This window comes from Falco peregrinus, chromosome 1, assembly GCF_023634155.1.
Source record: "Falco peregrinus isolate bFalPer1 chromosome 1, bFalPer1.pri, whole genome shotgun sequence".
NCBI lineage: Eukaryota > Metazoa > Chordata > Aves > Falconiformes > Falconidae > Falco > Falco peregrinus.
The window spans coordinates 44276221-44300689 of NC_073721.1; the positions used below are offsets into that span (position 1 = coordinate 44276221).

Consider the following 24469-nt stretch of genomic DNA (forward strand, 5'->3'; position numbering starts at 1 on the left):
GGCTGCAAACAAGCCAGGGCAGGGAGGTGAACACAGACACCCTCTACATTGGCACATCCCAACATCCTGCTTTCAGCTGCTTTGGTGTGACCAGTTTCTTTCTATACCTCTGCCTAGAACTTGCATCCTGCATCGAAGATCTTCCTGACACATCTCTGTGAAATACTTCAGTGAAAATCTCACCCAGCACCTCCAGACCTTCACAGGCAGTAACAACAGTCACCAAATTCACAGCCTAGGTCACCTCTGAGCACCGAGCTTTGGAGATCACAGCTCGGGGACGCTACTGGAAGTAAGAGGTTACTCTGTGCAACAGGAAGGCAGAGCTCCAGGGTGATTTACTGTACCGAACTGTAGCTGCTCTGAGTATAAAATGAAACAGAATTTGCACAGCTCTCCGCAGAAAGCCAGTGGCGGCGTGGGGGATGACTGATCTTGGTAACTGCTCACCTTCTGACATCAGAAACCTCCGGTGCAGCATACAAGACTGCCATCGCGAAATCCCTGATCAAGAACATGAAGCTCCTTCCCCTCTTCACAGCTGCGTCCTGCTTCACGCCCCCAGGTCCCTCTTTCTTTGTACTACAAGTGATGAAGTTTTTTTTCCAGATCACATGAGGCAGGATGAAGGGGGAAAATCCTGCCAGGAACAGAGATGGGCTGCAACTTGAACCTGATCGAGGGGAGATACAGAGCAGTACCCTGAGAGCTATATAAGAATGTGCTCGGCACAAGAGCAAACACTTTTTCAGGTGAAGGACTCTCATGAATCAGCCATGCATGTGAATGAAGACACCGTTTCAAGGAGGCTTGGAGCCACCAACAAAACATGTTTGTATTGCATCATCGCTACCCTTGCTGTGTTACTCGTCTTTGCATTAGCCACCATCATGGTCTTAGTCGTTCAGAGGACGGTAAGAAATTTCTTACTTTATTCATTGGCTTTTTCTTACTTGCTTTCTTCCTTCCTTTCTTTCTTCTTGCCTTCCTTTTTTTCTTTCTTTCTTTCACCTACTGCTTTCCAAAAATTATTCTGTGGCCAGAAACACAGTCACTGCCTCCCGTTACAAATGCACATGCATGAATTAGGGGAGAGAACAGTGAAACAAAGAGGGAGAGAAAAGACCTTTCAAAAAAAGACCATCTTTCTCCATGGGCAGAATTAATTTCTATCATGCAATTTCTAATCTGTAAATGGAAGTGGAAAGCTCATAAGCCATGATGCAAGCCATTCTCTGTCCTGCCTAGCTAGGCAGAGAGGTGGAGAGAAGATAGATCAGTGCCTCAGTGTCTGCTACCTGTTTTTACATATGTCTCCCTTCATTTCTGTGGAGAGCAGCCAAGATGGTCTGGTCTGGTAGCATCTACATGTGTTCTTTTGAAATACTGATACATTTCAGTAATGGACATGACAGAGAACATCTCTGTGTGTGGCACTGTGTGGTGCTGTCTGCTGGGATGCACTGTGATGTGGTGAAGCAAAGCGCTCTGGAACTACCAGAGCATTTGATAGGGGCAAAGTAGCTCACTTGTGCTCTCTTTTTCTCAGATCTGTTCCTGGGTGTGATTTTTAATGCGGAGTTAGAGCTGTAGCAAGGATGACTGAGGATATAAGTGAGGCAAAGTCTCACAAAACCAACTATTCTGTCTGCCTACAGACTTTTTTTCTTTCTTAAAATAAAGAGGACTGCTCTCACGTAGATCTGGGGTTGGATGGGGGATCAGTGTGACAGTTACAGCCAAGGCAGAGACGTACAAGTGGTTTTGAATATAAAAAGTGCATTTCTGATCTTACCAGGAACCTTGGCATGAACTTTACCAGGGTAAAATGCCAGGTTAGAAGTTTTACAGGCTTAGAAATCTTTTTGCAAAAATCTAAGTGCTGAAGTACCTCCACTACTATTCATAGTATGAAAACACCAGTGTAGGGCTGCTGGAGGAAGTTCGCCATGGAAAACAGAACATGATCTCTCAGCTCAGTATTTTCTCTTACTAAATTTACCCTGTGCAATGTGTGTGCCTGTGTATGCACATTACCCAGAAATTAAACCATGAAGGCTTGACAGTTACTTCTTTAAGTTGCACCAGAGAGGAGTAATTTACCTGAAATCAGCATTCTTCCACAAGAGAAGCAGTTTGGGCACAGTTAGAATGAGACATGGGCGTTTTCAAGTGATAAACAGAGGGACATTTAGGGAGATCTTTAAAATAACAGCTTGGGTAATTACAGAATTGCCACAGCTTTCCTATATAATGAGGCTTTCATTTGTACTTATTATGAAAGTAAGCATTAAATTACCTTTCCATCAGGATAAACACAGTTACACTAGTTGCCAGAGGAGTAATATTACACAAAGAGTCAAGGTTTTCATTTAAAAGAGTAATGACATTATTGCAGCTGCTTCGGAAATGAGCTTGGCTTAAGGAGAAAATAGGAAGCTGAGGTGTGTGAGAAACAACAAATAAAATCGAGCAGCAATTCTATGCTGTGAGAGGAGTTTGGCAGTAAAAGCACAACTTGTGTTCTTGCTCTCTGGGAGCTGAAAGACCCCAAGTTCGGAAGCAGCATAGTCTTTCTCCATCCATGCCTGGCTTTGAATTTCCAGACCAGGGAACAAATGTTGATTTTGTGAGACGGGTTCATCAAGAAAATCCAGGCTTCCTCCAAAAACACTTCAGCTCATGGTCACACTGTCAGTGTAAGGCTAGGCACAAGCTCCTTCGGTAAAGGAGTTGTGGCTGGGTTGAACATCTTGAAGTGCTGATTGCAGCAGCTCCAGGACAGAGGGTCTGGGGAGTTCTTGTACTTGGAGCCCTGTGGATATTGACCCGTGTTGCTGTAGGAATTAGAGCATCATCATCTGGCTTAATTATTTCCTTTGTGACTCCTGAAGAGAGGGCCAACATTTTGTGTGATTGACCTCTTGGGAAGATCTGGTTTTCTCTCCAGATGCTGTCAATTGGGTTATGTGAGTGGTCCTTGACCACAAGGGCAATGGTGGCAACTTCATGCTCCCCCTATGCTAGGCTGCGGTAGAAATTTTTATTTTCCTCTATTCAAAGGAGTGTTAGAGGGTCTGTGGGACAATGCAGGCCTTGTGACCCATGCCTCAGGTACCACTGCCTTAAGAGGAGGCTTCTGGTGGCAGGGAGACCACACAGTCCCCTAGCCCCTTTGCAGGTACATGGAAGCTGGTTGCTTGTCTTCCTTTTGATTAATTTACACTTGCCTCGTTTAAGATGAAGGAAGACATATTGGAAAGGGCAAATCAAACTGTGTAGAAGCAAGGCATTTGTACTACCCAGCATCTAGGTGCTCTGAATAAGGGAAATCCAACATGAAAGATCAAAATAAAAAAGCAACTGTGATTCCAAAGCTGCTTCTCTGAATCTAACTGCACTGCTAATATACGTTATCCAACCTGCTCCTGCATTTTCCAGCAACCCAAGGAATTTCTTTACACCTTGTTTTCAAGAAGGGTGGCACAGCTTATTAGCATCAGACCTGGGAACTGTCATTTTTTGGAACTACACTACATTTTTTGGAACTAACTACATGCACTACTGAAGTCAGATCATTTCTTCAGCTTTCATCTGCAGAAACCCTTGGCTTCAGGCCATTCACTTGTCTCCATCTTTCACAGGTGACTTTATTTTTCTCTGGAAAAAGAATAGTCGCTGTCACTATGGTCTGTAGCCTTCATTGTTCTTCTTAACGCTGTTAGAAGCGTGCTAAAACTTCCACCCTTCTGCTTTCATTGCTGCTGGATATAAATATATACACACACCTATGCAGATACTTATGTATATAGAAATATAGATGTAAAATCAGTGAAAGTGTATGGGACAGGATGGACTAGGCAAATTTTAAGACACATGGACCCTAGAAAATCTTGTGCTGTACTGCAAGGTATGCTGTAACAGACACCTAGGTCACCCGCCTCTACGAACAAATTCTGTGTTGATGTCCAAAGTCCATAATTTGGGGCAGTCTGTCACTGCTTTGCATTTTGTAGACTTCATATTTTTAACCTCCAAACTGCATGGGCAAATCTTTTCAGCACAGTTAAGGCATCAGTGTGGCAAATGCTAACAGTCAGTGTAGGTTTTGATATTTGCTGATCTAGTCTTCCAGGCTGCTGGAGTTAAAACTGTAAAACCCCTTGTCATGGCTTAACCCCAGCTGGCAACTGAGCACCAAGCAGCCGCTCACTCACTCCCCCCGCCCTGGTGTAAGAACAGTTTAATATTTGAAATAAAGTAAAATATACTACTACTACTGCTCATAATAATAATAATAGTAATGAACAAGGGGATAACAAAAAGAAGAGAAAATAATAAAACCCAAGAAAACCCCAGTGATACACAACTGCCCACCCCCTGCTGACCGATGCCCAACCGGTCCCCCAGCAGCGATCGGTGGCCCCCGGCCAGCTCCCCCCAGTCTCTGTACAGAGCATGAGGGCCTGTGGTATGGAATAGCCCTGTGGCTAGTTCGGGTGAGCTGTCCTGGTTCTGCTCCCTCCCGGCTCCTTGTGCCCCTCCTCACTGGCAGAGATGGGAAACGGAGAAGTCCTTGGCTCAGGGTGAGCACGACTTCGCAACAATTAAACCATCGCTGTGGTATCAACATCATTCTCACACCAAATCCCAAACGCAGCACCGTCCTGGCTACTGGGAAGAAAAACTAAGCCTATCCCAGGCAAAACCAGGACACCCCTTTAGCAGTGGGACTGCCATAACCAGAAATGGCTACTACAGCATCTGGCCTGTTCCTGCCTGATCTCTTCGTGTCTCATACCCACAGTGCAATAACCCTCCGTGGGCTGCCCCACTCGGTGGCTATTGGCCCCCTCTGGTGGACACCCTGACAAAAAGGAAAATAAACGGGGGGGGGGGGGGGGGGAACCAAACAAAACCCACTGAAAATTGCCCCCGAAAACAGATTTCCCACTCATTGAACACCACAGGAAAACCACTGAGACACTTTAGAAGCAAACTGCACTGTTCTAACTCTTGCCGCCGGTATTCTGTACAGTGACAGTCACCTGCTGCCCAGAGGTGTAACTTCAACAGGTTTTGTCTGTACTGGAAAAACTGAATTTCACACGGGGCTGTTTCCTGTGATGCTCATTACTGGATCAGCTGTGGGACGGTGCTCCACTTTCTGGAGTTTTCACGTCTAGTTTCTACTTTTGCCTCTTGGCAGCTCAGGGTCACCTACCTAAAGTGCCACTGCCTGCCTGCCCCTCCACCAGACCAGTGATGATGGCCTGAGGCTGAGCAGAAACACGGGACAGCCTTGAGGATTTTTCAAGCTGCAAAACCTTCTTTCAGGACAGCAGTCCAAAGAGCTCATCCCTGCAGAGCTGCGGTGCGAACACACTCTGGAAAAGCCTTTGATTTAATTAAGCTGCTCCCAGACCAGTTTCTGGGGGACTCGGCATGGGGGGTGCTTTCTTAGGCTTTCTAAAGGCAGACACACACTTCAGAGATCTCTGGGTAAATGAACATTCACAGTTCGGACACAGGACATTAGAATGACCCTCTAGCAGCACTAGACTGTCTCAGCTTAGGAGAATTTCTTGCAAAACGATTAAGGGAAAGAAGAAAGAAATGCCTTTCACTGGCACCTGATTATAATTTTCTCTAATGAAGCAAACTGAAATTATTCTGCTCACTGAGTGGAGACCAAGATCTTTCACCAGCAGCACCCAGATCACTCCAGATGGGGTAAAATGCATTGTCATGAATTCTCTCTGAGCTGACACTGTAGAATTTAATATTTTGGGGCTCCTACTGTGTGCCTCTCTGCATTCCAAATTACAGCATTGCATGCACTATTTTTGCTGTTAGAATAGAAAGAAGCAATGTCAGTAATATTTCAAAGCCAGCTCTATAATTTTATTTGAATATCTACTCAATTGTCATTAAAATAAATTGCATTAGTGTCTGCTGATTTCACCCACTGGGAGACTTCCCAGAGAAGAACACAACACATTAGTACGTCTTAATTTGGTTTCTGTGGCCCTGACTACAAAGCAAGCAGCGAGCCACCAGCCGTGTCCCACACACCACCTCCGCGGGAGGGCTGCAAGGTGGGCACCTCACTGCCGATAATGTCTCATGGCTTTACCAAACACTCCTCTACAGGCAGCGGTGGGTCTGCCGCCTGATTTCATTTAGCATAACCTAGCCAGGGACACAGCATCCCCTTTCCCTCACAGAAAAAATGCCTTTAACTCTCTGCAGAGGGCAGAAATGCTCACCCATTGCATTGAAAAGCGGCGCTTCCCGGCACCGAGTGCATGGAGGCAGGACAGCCCAGCGCCAGGGTGCAGGATGCAGGATGGGAGCGGGGAGGCTCCAGCAGATGGACCTTGGGAGCGCTTTCAGCTGAGGCTGTTCTCAGTCCCACACTTGATTATACGTGTGCATAGGATCCATGAGAGTTTGCAAGGGAGGATGTCGTGTAGGGGACCAAAAAGCTCGGAAATGCCTGGCTTTTTTTCAAATTACAGCTGTAAGTTCCCATTCTTCTCCTAACCCAGCAGCCTGTAAAGCTTAGGAAGATCACCTGGAGAAATACTGTCTCAACAGATAACTTCTGCCCGTCTTACATAGGTGCAGGGAAAGAAAATGAACAAATCAATATTACAGATATACAGACTTTGAAGCGCCTACGCCATCCCCATCTGCGGGACACATTTTGTCATTAGACCAAAGGATAACATTGACTTGCCAGGAGCATATGCAGCTCTACCCCTCAGCCATGGTTGAAAACATGGTCACATTAGGCCAAAGTCTAATTAAAGGTATTCTTAAACATTTAAGGCTAGAACATAAGTACCACAAACAGACACAACATGACTTCTCTCACTGTCTAACCATCTTCCTTCTCCCCACACCACATATTGTCCTATTTACACACAGAAAATGCTGATGTTTTAAGACCACTATGGATGGAGTTGTCTTCCACCACATGCATGGTGTGCCTCACCTCTCCCAGGAGACATTAGATGGCCTGCTAAAGCTGGTAGCAGCTTCCTAGCTTTCTTCTTCTTGGGCATCCTGGTTGGTCACTGGGACAGGCTTCTCAGGGAAGCGGTCACAGCACCAAGCCTGTCAGAGTTCAAGGAGCATCTGGATGATGCTCTTTGTCATATAGTTTAGATTTATGTAGTCCTGTGAGGAGCAAGGAGCTGGGCTCAATGATCCTTATGGATCCCTTCCAGCTCCAGATATTCTACGAATCTACACTAAATTGGGCCTGGCCTGGTTAGCCTGCACACTTAGCCCAGCTAATTGGTATCCAGATAAGAGGAGCTGGTTTAGGTTAGCCTGAGCAAAAAACACTCCTTGATACTGAAATCAGTGTGGGATTGTCTGGTGTGTGCGAGTGAAGGGACATGACACAGAGTTTCCAACACTGAGGCACTCTTAGTACCTTTCCTCAGCTGCTGGGAGAATTTCTTTATTCCTTGAGGGCATCGCTGGACGTTTATGAGCTGTCAGTGACTTTCCCTGTGTGGAAATAATCTGCAAGCAAGCACAGGCCTCGGGGTTCTGTGTTTGGATGGCAGAGAGGTGTGAAAAACAGAAGCGAGACCGCAGATGAAACATACCATATTTCACATGTGGAGCTTGTTTCCTGAGAGGTTCTCAGGCCATGCTGACTGAGGACAGTGCCCTGTGCCATGTTAACCTTTGGGTTGACATCCCAGCAAGAAGCAGGGGGAGAGGTGAAGCAGGACAACACTGTCACTCTCAGACCTGTGTTGGGGCTCTACAGCCTGTGTTTTCATCCAGTTAATGGCTTTCTAGGGACATACACTGGCTCTCAAGGGTGCTCAGTCCCACTCTGTCCTACTTGCTCCAAGTTTTGCAAGCCACAGACTGAAATTTTCAGTGTTTGTGTCTCCAAAACAACCCCAACAAAACCTACACACCTTTCTTACCACACTGAAAGAACTGCTGGCTGTGTCAGAAATGTAGCTTTTTCTATGATAGAAAAAAAGGGCTGTAACAAGGGATGGCAGAGGATGATACCTGGATGAGTGCAGAGACCTTGCCAGAGCTGTTTCCTCCACACTAATCCCTCACTGACCTGTGAGGCTCTATAGGAGCTATACACTGTAGCACCCAGCACTGGCTCCCTGCGCATCAGGCTCTGTATTACCTTCATGGCTTGCTACAGAAGCTTTTAAGATCCATATTTAAAGCATGGATGTACTTGAACATGGATATGCCCTGCTCCCAGAATAACCACCCCTTGTCTTGCTTCTCATTCAGACAGCTGATCCTGCCACAGAGGGCATCTCAAAACCTATCAGGACAGGTAAGACACCTAAGCAATACATGTGATTTGCATCTGTAATGCAAATATTGTCCAGGATCACAAATGAGCCAACTGTGGACATTTTATCATTTCACATAAGGTCTATTCTTGGTGAAAAGCCAAGGTAGCAGGGTGGGGTGGGGAAGAAAAAGCTTTCAAATTACTCGGTAGCTCCGGAAACCAACACATGGCTGAGGAAATAACAAGTATGTCTGAATCTGCCCTGAGGTGTCTTTGCAAGAGAGCTTTTTTGCTAGAAAATGTGAACATCAGTCCGTTAGGTTTCATTTTAAGGGCTAGTTCTTGCACATGTGGGCATAACACCCCGTCTTCACAAGGCGTGGGTGCAAATGTGTTGGCACATAGTTCAAAACAACTGAAGCTCTTCTTGTACTGCTCTGGCCTGGAGCAGTCATATGTTTCCTACTGGTTTGTGGGGAAAAGGGAGGAGGGAATGGGTAGATCTAGAAGGGATGAGTGGAGAACAGCAGCAAGAGCCACAGAGCAAGGAATTAAAGGCAGAGTATGACCACAGGGAGCCCAAAACAGGAAAAAACTGTCTAACTGGACTAGCAGAGACTGTGTACCAAGATTCTGCCTTTCCTTAGCATAAATCAGGAGGAGCACCATTTATTCCATCAACATTGCTTCCCTGGTTACACAGCCCTTAGGACCAAGGATTGTGATTTCTTGCAAATACAAGTTCATACTCGGTCCCGCAGGATAGGAGATACCGTTGCTTCCCACTGTACAGGTGAGGAAAATGAAGCACAGTGTTCATCTAGAAACGAAGGCAGAATGGGAAATTGAAGTAATCTAATTTCAAGGTCCAGAGAGTCCTAACCACGCAACCAGCTTTCCTGCAGCTGCATTTCTGCACACAGGTGACATAACGTAGCATTTGGTCAACTCATACCCTATCTTGGATAATTTTTGAATCCAGGACTGTTCAGTATTGAGCTTGTTTCACAGCCCACAGGTCTCAGAGTAGTCCCTGCATGTCACTGTGTCCTTCCTGAGAACCGCACATCTTGCCTGACCATCAGTTTTTTATGTTCTAAAATTCCCCCCGTAACTTGGAGGGATTTTCTTTTCCCGGACATCCTAAGCATGTATCACTTTCTCTCTATCAACCTAAGTAGCTCCTTTAGTCTTTTTAAGTTTTTTAAAAAATTTCTAGTGGTTTATATTGTGCTTGAAGTTCCTCAGAAATAAAGCAAGGTCAGAACATACAAGGCAGATCTGAGTAAGGGCGCTTGGACAGTCACACTCCAGCCCTAATCCAGTGAGTCCCCAAAGGTGCCCCAAAAGGAGCTTTGCAAACCCAGTGGAATGCAGAGCATCAGCCTTGCTGTCCTCGGTCCACTGGGACGATGGAGAGTCACTGGCAGCTACGAGGCAGTACAGCCCCAAAGCAGAACCTGCAACCTCTTGTAAACCAGCCTAACATCAGAGAAGTCACCAGAACCAGGCTGGCTTTCAATGGCTGAGTTTTACCAGCAGTTAGGAGGAGACAGGGCAAGCTGTTGGTGTTGAGTCTAGTGGTTGACAGAGGAGCCACAGAGACTGTATCTGTAGGTCAGTATTTTTCAAAGCAAAGCACAAGTGATACTGGCATTCCCAGGGCAGGAAAGAGAGCTCTCACTAATCCAAAAATGCATTGATTTAGATATTTATATTTTATTCTTTTTTTTATTTCATATTCATATCTGCCAACCTGTGCCAACTGCTTTTTCTCCTCATCAATAACTGGCAGGTGCCAGGCAGGAGGGATTCACTCTTTCCAGGAACGTACAAGATGCTGCTTCATTAGCCAGAAACTTTTCTGCTTTGGGTCGATAACAATTACAGGCACCTTCTAGCTCTGAGTTCTGCTGCTAAATCGGAGATGATGCCATTAGGAAAAGACAAAGCAGGGAATGACAGAGAAACCCCACAAGGCAGGAAGAGTTGCTAAAAGCTGTTTGCACTGCGTGTAAGTGCTCTGTCAGCCCACCCTGCGCTGCCGACCAGTCTCGATTGTACATCTCAGGCAGGCTAATAGAGCATTTGAAGTGTGAGCCAATTATAACGGCCTTTTCTTTTTCTTTTAAAATGCATAAAGCAGGGCTAATTGATTAATATATCCCAGTGGGTAATTTACTAAAGGCCCCCTCAGCAGGAAGCTCTGTCATGTGTTGCCAAGAGTTGTGGCGACTGCTGCAAAGTCTCTTCCAGCAGCTGCAGAGCAGCAAGAACCAGAAGCGTAAGAAACACTGCAGGCTGGGGACTGCGGGGAGGCTGAAGCTGCTGGGGGTTTAGATTCAGATCTGTGTCTGCCTCTCAGGCAGCCCAGATGTTGATAGCATAATTTCAACACATTTTGTGCCCAACTTGTTCAAATCAGGGCTTCAAAGCCTTGCATTGTAAAAATGGGCAAGCAAGAATAAATTAGCATTGCCCGGCTGCCAGCTGGGCGCTCAGCCCTGCAGCAGTGCCTTGCTTGTGCAGACATCTCGGAGGTGCTGGTGGGGATGCAGGGCTGTGCTAGTGGGAACAGCAGGGTTCACTCAGGCAGAGATCGTATTGTAATGCAAGTGGCCAGGGGTCCAGGCACAGCTACACCTCTGAATAAATTTTGTAATATTAAAGCAGAAAAATCACGATGATTTAATTTAGATTTCCAATGAGAATATGTTCTATTATTAGCTACACATCAGTGGGCAGTAAAGCAGATTGATAGAAGGCTGACATTCCTGACTCAGCTGCCAGTCCTCGATGGGTTTGCAGGACTCCATAGGCAGTGGCTGAGAGCAATGCAATGTCAGCTAATTAAATGTTTGTAAGAAAACCAGTGCCAGTCTCCTCAAAGCTTCTGTGCCATTGTCAGTAGAATGCCTGAGCAATAGGGGGAAAAAATTAAATTCCTCATGAACTAACTGTCTGTGGAAATACTTCTCTGCAGAAACTCGTCCACATTTCATAAATATCAAATTATATATTAGTATGGGCCAAAGAGGTATTGTTAGGTTCATATTTTAGAGGGAAAGCTATGTCACAGAGAAATTTATGACCTGCCAACATCTGGAGAGGTTCAGCCCTCATCACCTCCTTGTCATCCTCTCCAAACCTCATCTCTCCATAAATGTTGTCACCCTGAACTGAAGGCTTTTCTTCTTATTTTGAACTGCAAAGACATGATACCAAAATCTCTTCTCATTTATAAAAGGAAAAACCTGCGGGTAGATATCTGTGCTCACACACACTATTTATAGATATATTTGTCTGGCAGTAAGATCTATTAGCAGCTGATGGACAGACCAGGAAAGGAAATTCCAACACCCCATTCACATTTGCAAGGGAAATAGGTTCTCAAATAAAAATCTGGTTCTGAGAAATTAGTATAATACAGGCGACATTCACGTCCTTGCTGCCCTAGAGTAAATGGGGCTGAAGCCAGTGAAGCAAACAAGCCTTTCCAGATTTGCAGCAATACCTCTGAGTGTAGTCTGGTCTTCTGCAACTCAAACTGGTCTCCTCCAGCCTGGAGTTGTCCCTGTGCAACACTAAAGATGCTGCTGGGTTGTCAGTCACAAATCCCATGATGGTTGGTTCTTCAGAAACGGATATCTCACCTTTAGACCATATAGATATTTGCCTTCTCAGCTTCAGTACATGTATGTGTTCATGCACGTGTATGTGAAACTGTAAAAGGTCCTGTCTGCCCTTGGGAGGTCGGGGCAGATGAGCTGTGTTTCTCCGTTTAAAAAAAAAATAAAAAAATTTGGCAAGCCTGGGCTTGCAAATGCTAGAAAGAGCACACGAGCATCCTCCTAGGTAAGCATCCCGAGGAAACTGCAGCTAGACAGATTCCAGTCAGTCATAATGGGGGCTGGTTGCTTATTTAATTAACAATGAGATAATTGGTATTGCTACAAAATACTGAATGTTAGATCTTCCATCTCTCCAATACTTAAAACACAACTTATAGATGAACCTATATGTGAAATTTTGTGACCTGTGCCGTGCTGACAAGCAGGCTAGAGACTTAAATAGCTTTGGCCTTAAACTCTGCAAGTTTTGCAGTAGCCAGGTATGCAGTGATGAGTTCATAAGAGGTTCCTACATCTGGAGGAAAGAAAGGGATGCTTCTAAAGTTAATACTTTCAGAAGGAGGTAAAATTGGCAGCTGAGTTCTGTCCCCTTCAAACGCACAGGGCCAGAGTGACAGCCCTTGGGTTCTCAAGAACCAAAGACCCTGGTGCATGTGTGACAGGCACAGCCACGAGCAGAGCCCAGCTCCGCCACTGAGCCCAGGAGAGGACATCACTTGTCCTCTTGTGGCACTTGTCACAGCATGACTCAGCTGGGACTGTCCATCAGCGCCAGCTGGCAGCTCTTAGCAGGACACTAAGCTGGAAGGAGAGAGTTAAAGATAGCTACAGCGACTTCAGAGCGTGGCTGCTGAGAAATAGAATTAGGCAAGTTCTGCAGTTCTGCTAGCGCCAGCATGCTGACAGAGACGTATGAAATCACCTTGCTTAATTGTATAAGCACTTAAATCGGTGTGGGGTACGCAGGAATTGAAAGCTGTTTGTTGCCTGCCTGTACTTCTTTACTTCATAAAACAAATTCAGGGTTTTGACCTGCTCTTGTGCCTGTCTACGCTCAGCCTCCAGTGAGCTGCAATGCGTGTCCACGCTTCAGAGGCATCTCGCTGTAAGAGATGACTGGTAATAGGAGAAACTTCAGAAACCCTATTTGAGGGGCTTTCCATGCCTGGGTAGCAATGCTTTGGTATCTGGCATGCCGCTTTCAGATCTTGGTTTTAGTGCCCTTTGCCTGTGCTCCCGTTATACCCATCTTGGGTGGGGAAACTGAGGCAGCCAGCAGTGTGGAGAGTTTCCCAGGCAGAGTCACACTGCCTTGGATGAGGCAGGCAGCAGCCCATATGTCCACGTGTCCCAAAGCCCGTGTGTTCCTCCTGGCTGGACAGAGGCCTATTGTGTTTCAATGAGACTCTTTCCATTTGGCACTGCAGGTGGAAATCATGGGAGCGTCAGCGAGGCTGCAGCTCCTCTCAGTCCCATCTCACAGTCCTGTGGTGCCCCCCCTTTGGCTCAGTGGGGAAAAGCTGCATTAAGCTCATGGAAAGAGTCTGGCCCTTTTCCTCAGGGCTGCACCCTCGGGATGCTCATCCTATGTTAAAAGGGGTCAGGAAGACAAAAGTGTATTCTCTCTTAATAGCTTCTTCACAACAAAATACCCTAAACAGCTTCCTACCAAGACTCCCTCCTTATCAGCAGGCTTCCTTAGAACAGCCTGATCTACAGCATCCATGCATCACAGCAGACCACGAAACCAGTGTGGTCTCCTTGGTCCTTAGTCCCAAACATGCTTTCTTCCCCTCCTTCTCACAGTATTTTTAAGCTCATATAATCCTATTGACTTCAGTGGGATTACTTCTGCTTTACACTGTTCCTAGTGCAAAGCCAATTAGGCGATGTGATTGAACGTATCCATCGATCAGTCCCGAAACTGTAGTAATTTCAGTCCCTCCTGGCTTGCACTGAAATATTTCAGATATAAGAATCAACTTGAGAAATAAAAATAGAAAACAGTTACAAGCTGCCTCAGCAGAGTGAGAACCGGAAACATCTCTATAAAACCATTTTTTTCCCCATAACTTGCCTTCTCACAAACACAGCTGATGTCACCAAATAAATGGTTTAAACACACACACCACACATAAAACTTGCTGACACCAATAAACGTAACTACAGCTTTGGAAATGCAAAATGCAGCTGGGTCAGTGTGGGGTAGATCCGGAGAGATGCCATGAACATCCCGAGGCAGCTCATGTCCCCCGGCAGCACCAGACTGGCCATGCCAGCCAGCTTCCAAAGTCTGCCAGAGCAGCAGGGGATTTTCTGCTTTCTAGGGTAAACCCCCGAAATGGCATGGAGTTTCTGCAAAAATACTGTCCCTTCTTGCAGGACACTTGTAATACCGGTGGGCTCAGGATGCTGACTATGCATCACCAGCGCCTGTTGCTGCTCCCCTAACAGCTTTAGTCTGAAAGAAGGGCCAGAAGGGTTTTCTCCTATCCTGTGCCATTTCTCCACATCTCTGTAGTGTCTGTGCACTCACTAAAACATTACATTAACATCAGGAAAGCAGGCTTTGGTTTTTCTTTGGGGATTTCCAGCATGGGCAAGGGACTTTGATACATGCCTTACTCATTCTTGGAGTGCAGTGGGCACCTGCTTCCCTCAAAAGTGTTGAAACTACTGTAATGAAAGATTGCAATTCTTTCAAGATACCCACAGCCTCCTTTCTCCAAATGAGTGCAATGGGTGCAGTGTTAGAGATCAGCAACGGGGGGTGGGGGGGTGGGGCTTGTGTGTAGGACCAGCTTCCCCCTGATTTATCCATCCTCCTGACCAAGTAGGTCTTCAAAACCAGGCCATGCAGATACCACAGGGACTGGAGGTTTGAATCTCTGGTTTGTACCCTTAGTTTCAGGAATCCTATGAAACTTAAGATGCTTGTCTTACTGCATTTAGTAGATTCGTTGTTCATGGAAAGAACAAGAAATATGTCATCTGATGTCAAGTAATAGCATCAAGATTTAGCAGAACTTAGTTTAGTGTGTTAACTGATCCTTCAGAGACTCTTTTAGGGTGTGTGACTTACACCAATTTTATAAACTGACTCACAGGAAAACTTAGGTGATCTGTGTACCCAGGGAGAGGGGAGTATTTATTGGTAAGGCTTTACTGAAACTCCTTCATACTCTATTCCTGGTATTCAGCTGTAAAATAAAACACAGGAAATTCCCGGTCTCCCACCTGAGCTGCTACGCATCCCTTCCCCAGCTGCAGCAGGGCCAGGAGATGTAAAGGAGAGCCAAGGGAAGGAGAAATACCATTCATCTGTCTGGTTGCAGCCACTGGGATATCCTACACTATTTTCCTGAGTCTGTATCTTGTCCCTGTGTCCATACGTGGGCTGCACAGGGAGGTACAAGCTCTGCTTTGTACAACCGCAAAATAATGGAGGAACAGTCAGTGACACGCACTGAATGGCCAGTGAGGCTAGAAGTGGAAAATCTTACACAGAGCAGATGGGAAGGTGAAATGTGGCTGGAAAGGAGGTGAAATGGAAGGGGGGGTGGTAGGGTGCAGGGTCCAGGATGCAGGAGCTGGGACATCAGGATGTAGTAACTGGATGCAGGGACTGGGGCACTGAGATGTGGTGCCTGGATGTGGGTGGGAGCTGGGACACCAGGATGCAAGGATGCGATACAGGGATGTGAGGGCTGGGACACAGGGATATGATGCTGGGATGCAGGAGCTGAAACAGCAGGATGCAGTGCCGGGATGTGGCAGCTGGGACACTGGGATGCAGTGCCAGGATGCAGAGGCTTGGATACCAGGATGCAGAGCCGGAATGCAGGGACTGGGATACCAGGCTGCAGTACTGGGATGCAGGGCCTGGGACATTGGGATGCAGGTGCTGGGACACAGCGGTGCAGTGCCAGGATGCAGGGGCTGGGATATCAGCTGCAGTAGTGGGATGCAGGGATGTGGTACTGGGATGCAGGGGCTGGGACACAAGGGTGCAGTACTGAGATGCAGGGCCTGGGACACTGGGATGCAGGGCCTGGGACACGGTGGTGCAGTACCAGGATGCAGGGGTTGGGACACTGGACTGCAGTACTGGGATGCAGGGGCTAGGACACAGCGGTGCGGTACTGGGCTGCAGCGGCTGGGACACCAGGATGCAGTGCCGGGATGCAGGGGCTAGGACACAGCGGTGCGGTACTGGGCTGCAGCGGCTGGGACACCGGGATGCGGTGCCGGGATGCAGGGGCTGGGACACAGGGATGCGGTACCGGGACGCGGAGATGCGGTGCCGGGATGCGAAGCCCCGCAGTGCCGGGCGCGGCCGTGGGAGGGCGCCGTCCCCGCGTGGCCCCGGGCGCCCTGCGGCGGGGCAGCCCCGCAGCCTCCCCGGCGGCGCCCGGCCCTGGGGGACAGTCCCCGGCGCTGCGGGAGCCCCCCGCCCCGGGCTGGGAGGAAGCTGCGCAGGGCTGTGCCGGCCCCACTAGCAGGCAGCCTTGGGGTCCGAGCAACCAACAACCTCGCCTAAAGTCCCGGCGGCATCCACACTTCACCCGCGAGAGAGCAGAGCGGCGTCTCAAAAGCACCCAAAGAGCCGTTTTCAGGAGTACGTTCCAGTTCAATGTTTAAAAGCTGCTTTCTGTAATTGCACCGTACAAATAACATGGTTAAATTCTGCTTACCTGCACATAGAATCGATTTGTAAGAAGAATAAGAAACACCGTTTTTCGCACTGATAGCTGCAATCCACCAGAGCTTTCACCAGTTTAAAATTTACCGGTCAAGTTACGTGATTCCCTGTGCAGGTCAGATGTTATCAGCCAAGAGTAAGAACCAAGTCTCCTATGTGCTGTTCTAGCTACTGCTGCTTGTCACGTTGGAGCTGCCACTATGGAGCTTGTCCGTAACACAGTTAGAGCAAATAAACGAGGTGCCAAATGCTGACAGCGTTTTGCAGTACAAAAAAAAAAAAAAAAAAAAATCAGGACTGGTCACCTAATCTGTTGTTTCCTTCAGGGAACACCTCCGAAGATTATTTAAGAATCCTACAGAATGTCCCGACCAAGAGAGCGGCTGCGTACATGAGAGGTCAGTGGGGAGCCCCATAGAGGGCAAGAGCCAGTGGAGCGAGGCTGCAGAGCTGGCTGAAGAGCAGGCTGTTCATGTCACCCAAACTGGTTTCAGTGGCTAACAGCTTTCTGACCAGATGGGCATTTTATAGGAACAAAATCTTTAGCTTTCCTGAAATGTGGGTGTATTTGGTAAACCCCCTATCTGATCACATAAAATTTCTTTATCTAAACTTGATCAGAAAAAATAAAGATAGACCTTCTGCACACAAACACACGAATATACACCTCCATTATTTCCCTTCCAATATTATAGAAACCCATTTACACCCCACCCCCCTGCCTTGGGTTTCCCAAGGGCTGTGTAAGTCCTTGGAACTTTTAACACCCGGCTTCCATGTGTGAATCCCAGCCGCCTGGCCGGGGCATTTTCTTGAGCTTCCTGCAGGAAAACCACTGCCCAGGCCCCTCCATTTCCCAGGAAGCTCACGGCCACCCCACAGAAGGCTGAAGTCAGGTCACGAGAGCCCCGTGGCTCATTGTTAAACATGTTTCCTTTCCTTTCTAGTGTCCAGTCCAGTCAACAGGTCAAAACTGAGCTTCGTCGAGAAGGGTGTTTGTGAGGACATCCAGTGCAAGAAAGAAGAGCTGGTGATCAGGAAACAAGGCCTCTACTTGATCTATTGGAACTTGAACTTTCATTTCTCCAGCTGTTCTAACAGCCCCACCGACCTGAAGATAGAGCTCCTGGTGAACAACAAGGTCCACAGGCAAACGTTAACCACATGGTGCGCGTCAGAAACGTGCCAAGAAAAGACTTTCAAGACCTTGTTCCAGCTCCATTTGACATACTTGAAGGCGGAGGACCGAATATCAGTAACACTTAACCATCCTAGATTCTTGAATGAAATTTCCCTTCCCAATGAAAACGTTCTCGGGGTCTTGAGGTACAGAGACAAAATGTGAGCAGCTCTCTGGCTTCCCACTGCTGCCCAAACTCACCTTTCCCTGAACAACAGCTTTTCCTCAGCAACACCTTGTTTTGAATCTCCTATTTTACCTGGTCACTAAGGTAAACAAGGAACTTTGTGAGCATCCCAGAACAAAACCTAAACCACTCCAAGACCCACACCCGACAGATTCCTCTGGTTTGGCTCAGGGCAGCACTGTTGTTGGACTATCCAGCGTGTAACCCCAGACCTGCCGATGGTTCCTCAAAACAGCACTGTGTAAACACAGATTAAAATGTAAGCAGATTAGAGGAAGAATACTTTTTAGCCCGTGGACCGCTGGCAAGGTGCCTGTGCTCAGGAGATGGGGAAATCTTTCAAACTGAATTCTATGGAGTAGTATTTTTAAGTGTTTTTTGCAAAAAAGCTACAGTCAAAGCTTGTAACCAAGGCTTTCTTTACAACCAGAGTGTGCAACTGCAGCTCTGGGGTAGGTTTATGGATAGACTGGACAAAAGCAAAGATGATGAAATTATTGACTCTCAGGCTGGTAGCTAAAACTCTGGGGCAGGACGTAGGAGATATGGAACTTACGGGATATTTCTGTGCTGCATTCTGCTATAGACTTTATGCAATTTACTTCCAAGTGTCTTCCTTTTCACTACTTACCCATCTTTTCTATTTAAACATTAAGCTCTTTGGAGCAGAGATTTTGTCTATGCACAGTGCACAGCCTCTGTTCTCACCTGAGGTTTCTAGACCTTTTTGTAACAAATACTAAAATAGTAACCTAGTTGCAAATCCATCCACATAACAAAGTTAATTATCACACATTTTCCTTGAATCCTGCCCTGCCTGTTTGACAGTTCCCTGCACGGCAGCAGACCACACTGTGTGTAAATACACTTCTAACACCTGCACTCCCTGAAAATCCAAGATTTAGATCTGAGGTCCAGAGTTTCCCTAAGCTAACCTCAGACCTGGCCCTTGGCTGAGAGCTGCGATACTTGGGCAGTCCGGAGGATGATGTGATCTGAGCTGCTTCAGTTTACTCAAAGGCTTAGATAATGAAGGATAAAAGAGTAACCTCAGGCCCTCTTATTCTATGAACTGCAGTAACACAGGCATTTATTGGAAATTTAATTCTTACAGTATGGGAAGGGAAGGGACCAAAACTTTCCAAAGGCTGGTACCAGTTTACTCTTTCCTCCTTTCCCTTCATCCCTGAGATCCTACTAAGGTGTATTTTCACTTCTTTTCAAGTTTTTCCTCTTGTGTACCTGTACCTTCTGTCCTTTACATGACTAGAGCTGGGTGAACTGTCCACATCAAAACATTTAGTCACGGATCTTATTTCTGGCTTCAGAAACTCAGTGTTTTATTATTCAGGCTTAGCTGATGTTTTCAGCTGATATAGCTTAGTTTGTGTAAGCGCATTCAAAATACTCCTAATAGTAGTAGTCTGTTACTTGTGTTACATCACCAGAAACCAATGGTACATACTGGTGAGGTTTCGTCCATTGATCAGGTGACTTCAAAATGCACAAGAACCTTTCAAAGAGTCATGAGGAATTGGTTCAATTCATTGCTAGAGATACCGGCTTTCCGCTTGGATAAACATGGCTGAAAACAAAAATTCCTTTTGCTATTAATGGTTGAGGGGAAAAAAAAAAAAAGAAAGAAAGAAGAAGAAAACTAAATCCGTGCTTTCTTTCTTTCTTTTCTCCTTAAAGGTTTTTTTCTTTTTTAATAGGAGTCAGCTTACCCTGCCTATGACATTGTAACCTTCACTGGGATCTCCTCACCTCTCTGGATCCTATAAATATCTCATGTCTCTGAATAGGGTTTTTAATCTCTATCTGCCTCCACCTCGATACACGACTCATGCCCAGAGAAGTTTAAGCAAGCCAGGCAGTCAGGCATCATAGCTTCTGAATATAGAAGAGGCAGCTGATGAATGAAAATATACATTTACTCACACATACCACCACTCGCACACACTCCTCGCCGCCTTTTCTGAAGGCTTTGAATTGAAAGAGAAAGACCATTCTTTAAAAAAATAAAGAAGCTCTCTGCATAGGATGATTTTATTCTATTATTTTGCCAGATGGAGAAAATCCTGACAAAGCAGTGCTAAGCTTCTCAGCCCCAGGCTTTTTAATACCACAGGATAAAGCAATCTGGCCTCTACTCTGTTGCCTCTGAGAAACAGGAATAAATTATAGGCATAAAGAGAGCCCATTAATAGTGTGCAATTTTGCCATCAGTTATAAAAATGTTAAATAGCTTTCACTGAAACAAGGCCTTGAGCCAAGCAGCATCCTCCATGCTTTCCAGTGGGCTCCAAGTCCCTTCACTCTTTCAGCCTTTTTTCTTTCACTTATTAGTTTTTTGAAGCAGGTCATTATTGACAACAACCCTGTGCCAAAAAAAAAAAAAAAAAAAAAGTCCAGGCTGATCCTTCACACAATGCCGCATCTTTTCAGCAACACCACCAGCAATTCCCCTTGGGGAACAGCCTGTTCCCACGCCTCAGCCTCCCCGATGGGCTGGCAGCATACGAGCTTTTCTGCAGGAGGGTCCTCACCCTCCCGAGGAGCATCGCAGACCTACGGACCCTGACCTGGTTCCCCACCGCAGGGCTCAGTCCAGGAGAAGGGAGCACTGCAGAAAGCACTGAAATCACAGAAAAATGTTGAAAATTCCTCCCCTCGTCCTCCACTGTGGCCAACCTGCAGCGTCCTGCGCGTACGCTCTGGGCTGACTTCACCAGAAACAAGCAGCATCAGCAATCTCACAAGCCAGGTTGCTCTGCTGAGGGTTCTTGACCCTTCTCAGACACTGAAAAACTTGCCCCCTTAAACTGCTTTCTGCAGCGCCTATGGGAGTTAATACATGCCATTATTCATACTCTTGGTTGATAGGCGAAAATGCCTATTATTGGCTTAATTCTGGTTGTTCATTGCTACAGAAAATGTGAATAGAGAGTTAAATAGAACTCAGGACAATGCAATTTACTTCCATCCAAGCTCATCTGGGACAGCAAACCAAAACCAGATAAAGTTCACTGTCAGAGATAACAGAGTTGGATCTGAACTTCACCAAAGCTGTGAAGACTTTGAAACCAGGATTCTAATCAGACTTCACAAGGCCTGATGACAGTTCCCACCAAACTGGCCTCAGCCGAACTCCTCAAAGCTCAGATATGACAGTTAGGTCACAGCTCATCTGACACAGACGGAGGCTATGCAAGTGCTGACTGAGGGAGTTTTGCATTCACTTCACTTATGGTTTTGCTTCATTTTATTTTTTTCAGCACTTCCCACAGGGAGGCAATAACACAGTCACTTAGAGAGAAATCCTTTACCGTGCCGTGGGCCAACCAGGGGCTGGGTGCTACCTAAAAACATCCAGCAATCCTATTTTAAAGATCCCACTTACATCAACAGTGCACTTCTGCAAGGTAACTACCTGACTGCACACCTCTTGCACACCTGGATTCCTTTGGAGAGCAAACAGCATTCTGCAAAATCCTTGGCCACTTGCTTGTGCTCTTAAATGAATATTATTGTTCTTTGTAATGTTCTTAGATGCAAAAACTACAAACAGCTCTATTTTTTTGGAACACCCTATCCTGAAGTTGAAGAAAGAAAGGCACTACTCAACACAAATAACGAGCCGAAAAGCAAAATAAATAAAAAGCCATTGCTTTTGGGGACCTCTAACTGGGCCTTGCTCACAGGTCTTTAAAAACTGGAAGTGATACAGCTTGTGTTCGGTGAGAGACAGCAAGAGAAAACCTCAAAGGCAGCTTCTGTAAGAGGAATAACTGTAAAAATGCAAATTATGATGAGCAACACTTGTGATAGCAAGCATTGCACTGAGTGACCTCAAAACCTTTTCAGCCTCAGCTTTTTATGGTTATAATAGGCTCAGCTTCAAGAAAGTATGATGGGCTGTGACGATACAGTCTTGGAAAAATGTTTTGGAAAAGTGCATTCTGCAGCCATGACCCCCTGCTCCCCTCTTCCCCTCAGGGATGCTCGGCTGAAGTGGTTCAAATTCCTGATTTCTCCTTTCAGTACTGATCCCAGGAGCTTGAAGATTTGGGGTGGAGGAGGGTAGAGACCAAACAAGGACAGCACGGCATATTCTGAAATTCACGTACTGAGCCCCCAGAGCCGCCATTCGCATCGGGGCTGGAGCCTTCAGCCCCTCCACACTCAGCATCCCTCTGGGCTGCACAGGGGTCACTGCAGGCAGCAGCCACCCTCCTCTGGTAAGACGAGAATGTGGTACAGGATGGGTGAAGTCATCAGTGTTTCCTAGGGCGCCGTATGCTGCAGTACTTGTACACCATTTCCCTTCAGACATGTCCACAGCATCTAAATTTAGGCTCCCTATTTCCCTCTATAGCGAGCGTGAAGCAAGAACTGCCAGGAGATGAGTCAGAGCACCCAAAATAGCTGCCTAGATAAGACACCAGCAACAGCTGGGTGAGTCTTCACTCAGTCCACTCACCGCGTCCTCAGTCTCCATCAGTGCAAGACACAGAAAAGATTATTTCAGCTGTGGATTGATAATTTATGGACACTTTCTACAGCTTCCCAGAGTGCTGCCTGTGCTTGGAGGCTGTGTGTGGCTCACGGAAAGCCCACGGCTCTCTAGAAGAATAAGTCTGTAAGGTGAAACGTAAATGCCAGCTGAGCAAGCTGTTAGATTTATGGATGCAAAAGAATAAGATTTGCCTGCTTAGGTCATCTTCATTCCCACAAGCACCTATTGCTTAGACTTGTCCAGAACTAACAGAGGGAGAGCAACATTGTGGAATTAGGCACCAATTCAGTACTTAGATTTTGAAGTGACTGGGTTTTGCCATCTACAACCGGTTAGTAAATATTTGACAGATTTTTTTATTCCTTCAGTTTACGTATTTTTAATTTCCTTTTTTTTTTTTTCTATTAATCTGCTTCTTCCTATCTTTTCTTCTATTTTCCTCTCTGCATAAAATAGATGGGAAAAAGCAAATAAAGGGTGGGGGGAAGGTGGGGGGGAAGGAAAGAAACCAAAGAAGCATGAAGAACTGGGGGGAAAAAACCCACCTGCTTGAATAGTTACATGAGTGCTCCAAAGACGTGAGTGAATATTGGCAGATGCAATGATCTGAAAATAGGTATTTTTACAGTTTATGCTTTAGAGGAAGATTAAGTTTAATGCTTAAAAAGGAGAACTTTAAGCTTTCTTTTAATACTTTATATGAATGTAATTCCAGGGGCTTCAACCAAGTTCCTCAAGCTTGACAGTGGTAGAAGAGCAGAACTTTTGCCTCTGGCAAGCAGAATTGTGTGCAGTATAGCAGAGCCTTTATATTTAAAGGGTATTTTTTTGATGTATAAACCTGACTGTGTTGTGAGACAGTTCACTGGGGGCTTTAGCAATAGACACATATTAAATGTCCAAGTAATTATATCATGTAAAATGAAATTGTTCTATGTTAATTATTGCAGTTTAAATATTGGGGGCATGGGTGTTTTCCTGAATAAACACATCTGATTCATAGCACAGGGGTGACTGTGTCTTTAATCATTGCTTGACACTTCACAGAGCGTGTGTACAAGTAGATCCGCTACAGACCTGATCCTGCAGCCAAACAGGATGTAGGACTCCTTATGGGCAAGTTCACCTGATGCTCGTCCACAGCATCCCTCTGGACCACCCAGAGGGAAGGGGGCTGCAGTGAGCATTTGCCCTTCTCCAGGAGCACAGACCCCTGTAACACCTGCAGTAACACGCATGCACGGGTCTAGTTGGCCTTTTACTGACTAGAGGCTGAAGGCCAGGGAAAAGCTTATGAAATTTTGGCTGCTTTAAATACATTGTGAGCTGAAATACACCTTGGAGCGAATGGGTGCTGGGTGACTGGTCCCCTGATGCACAGCTCAGACCTGCAGCAGTGGGATGAGGTTGTGCAGCAAATTACTGGACCAAGAGGCTGGATCTGACTCCAGGCTTGTCTTGAGTCAGTGGCATCCCAGTAAAGACGACTGAAAGGATCTCAGTACTCCTGATGTTACAGGGTAGTGATGAGAGACAGGTCTGGCCCTGACACTGTAACAGCTGCATTTCACAGGTGCAGAGAAGTTTGCAGAAAGTTAGTAGGATCTTTCAGTGCTTGGAAGGTTTTTGTTTTTCTCAGATGAGAATAAAGTCTGTATGAAGATCTAATGATGTAAACATTTTAGCTGAACAGTAATTAAAGTCTTGGAATTCAGTCCTGGAAAGTGCTCAGTACTTTTGCTCTGATTCAGAGGAACACTTCAGTGTAAACCTCACTTCAGGCAGGTGTTTAATTACAGCCATCAAGAGGCTCTGATAATATGTGGCCACTTAAATGCTTGAGTATTTTTAAGCAGGAGCAGACAGAATGCATGTGTTTAGGTGCCTGAGCAATTCTGGGTCATGGCATCATACAAACAATTCAGTAACATAAGTTTATCTAGCATCGAT

General features: G+C 46.2%; 1 protein-coding gene and 1 long non-coding RNA gene across 3 annotated transcripts in view; one reads left to right on the forward strand and one right to left on the reverse strand.

Moving 5' to 3' along the window:
• The window catches only part of LOC114010472 (uncharacterized), a 115602-nt gene that overhangs the window by 20589 nt on the left and 70544 nt on the right, over positions 1 to 24469 (reverse strand). The gene's annotated exons all lie outside the window — the stretch shown is intronic.
• TNFSF8 (TNF superfamily member 8) lies at positions 166 to 23521 on the forward strand. 2 transcript variants are annotated; one of them, XR_008748514.1, is made up of 5 exons: positions 166 to 914; positions 8293 to 8338; positions 16960 to 17031; positions 17581 to 22850; positions 23235 to 23521. XR_008748514.1 is itself a non-coding variant. In XM_005231277.3 (4 exons), the coding sequence occupies exons 1-4, from the start codon at positions 720 to 722 to the stop codon at positions 17976 to 17978; spliced, it is 711 nt and encodes a 236-aa protein (XP_005231334.2). In that variant the 5' UTR covers positions 166 to 719; the 3' UTR covers positions 17979 to 23521. The 2 variants fall into 2 exon arrangements, 1 of the variants encoding a protein (XP_005231334.2); XM_005231277.3 differs by having other exon boundaries at positions 17581 to 23521.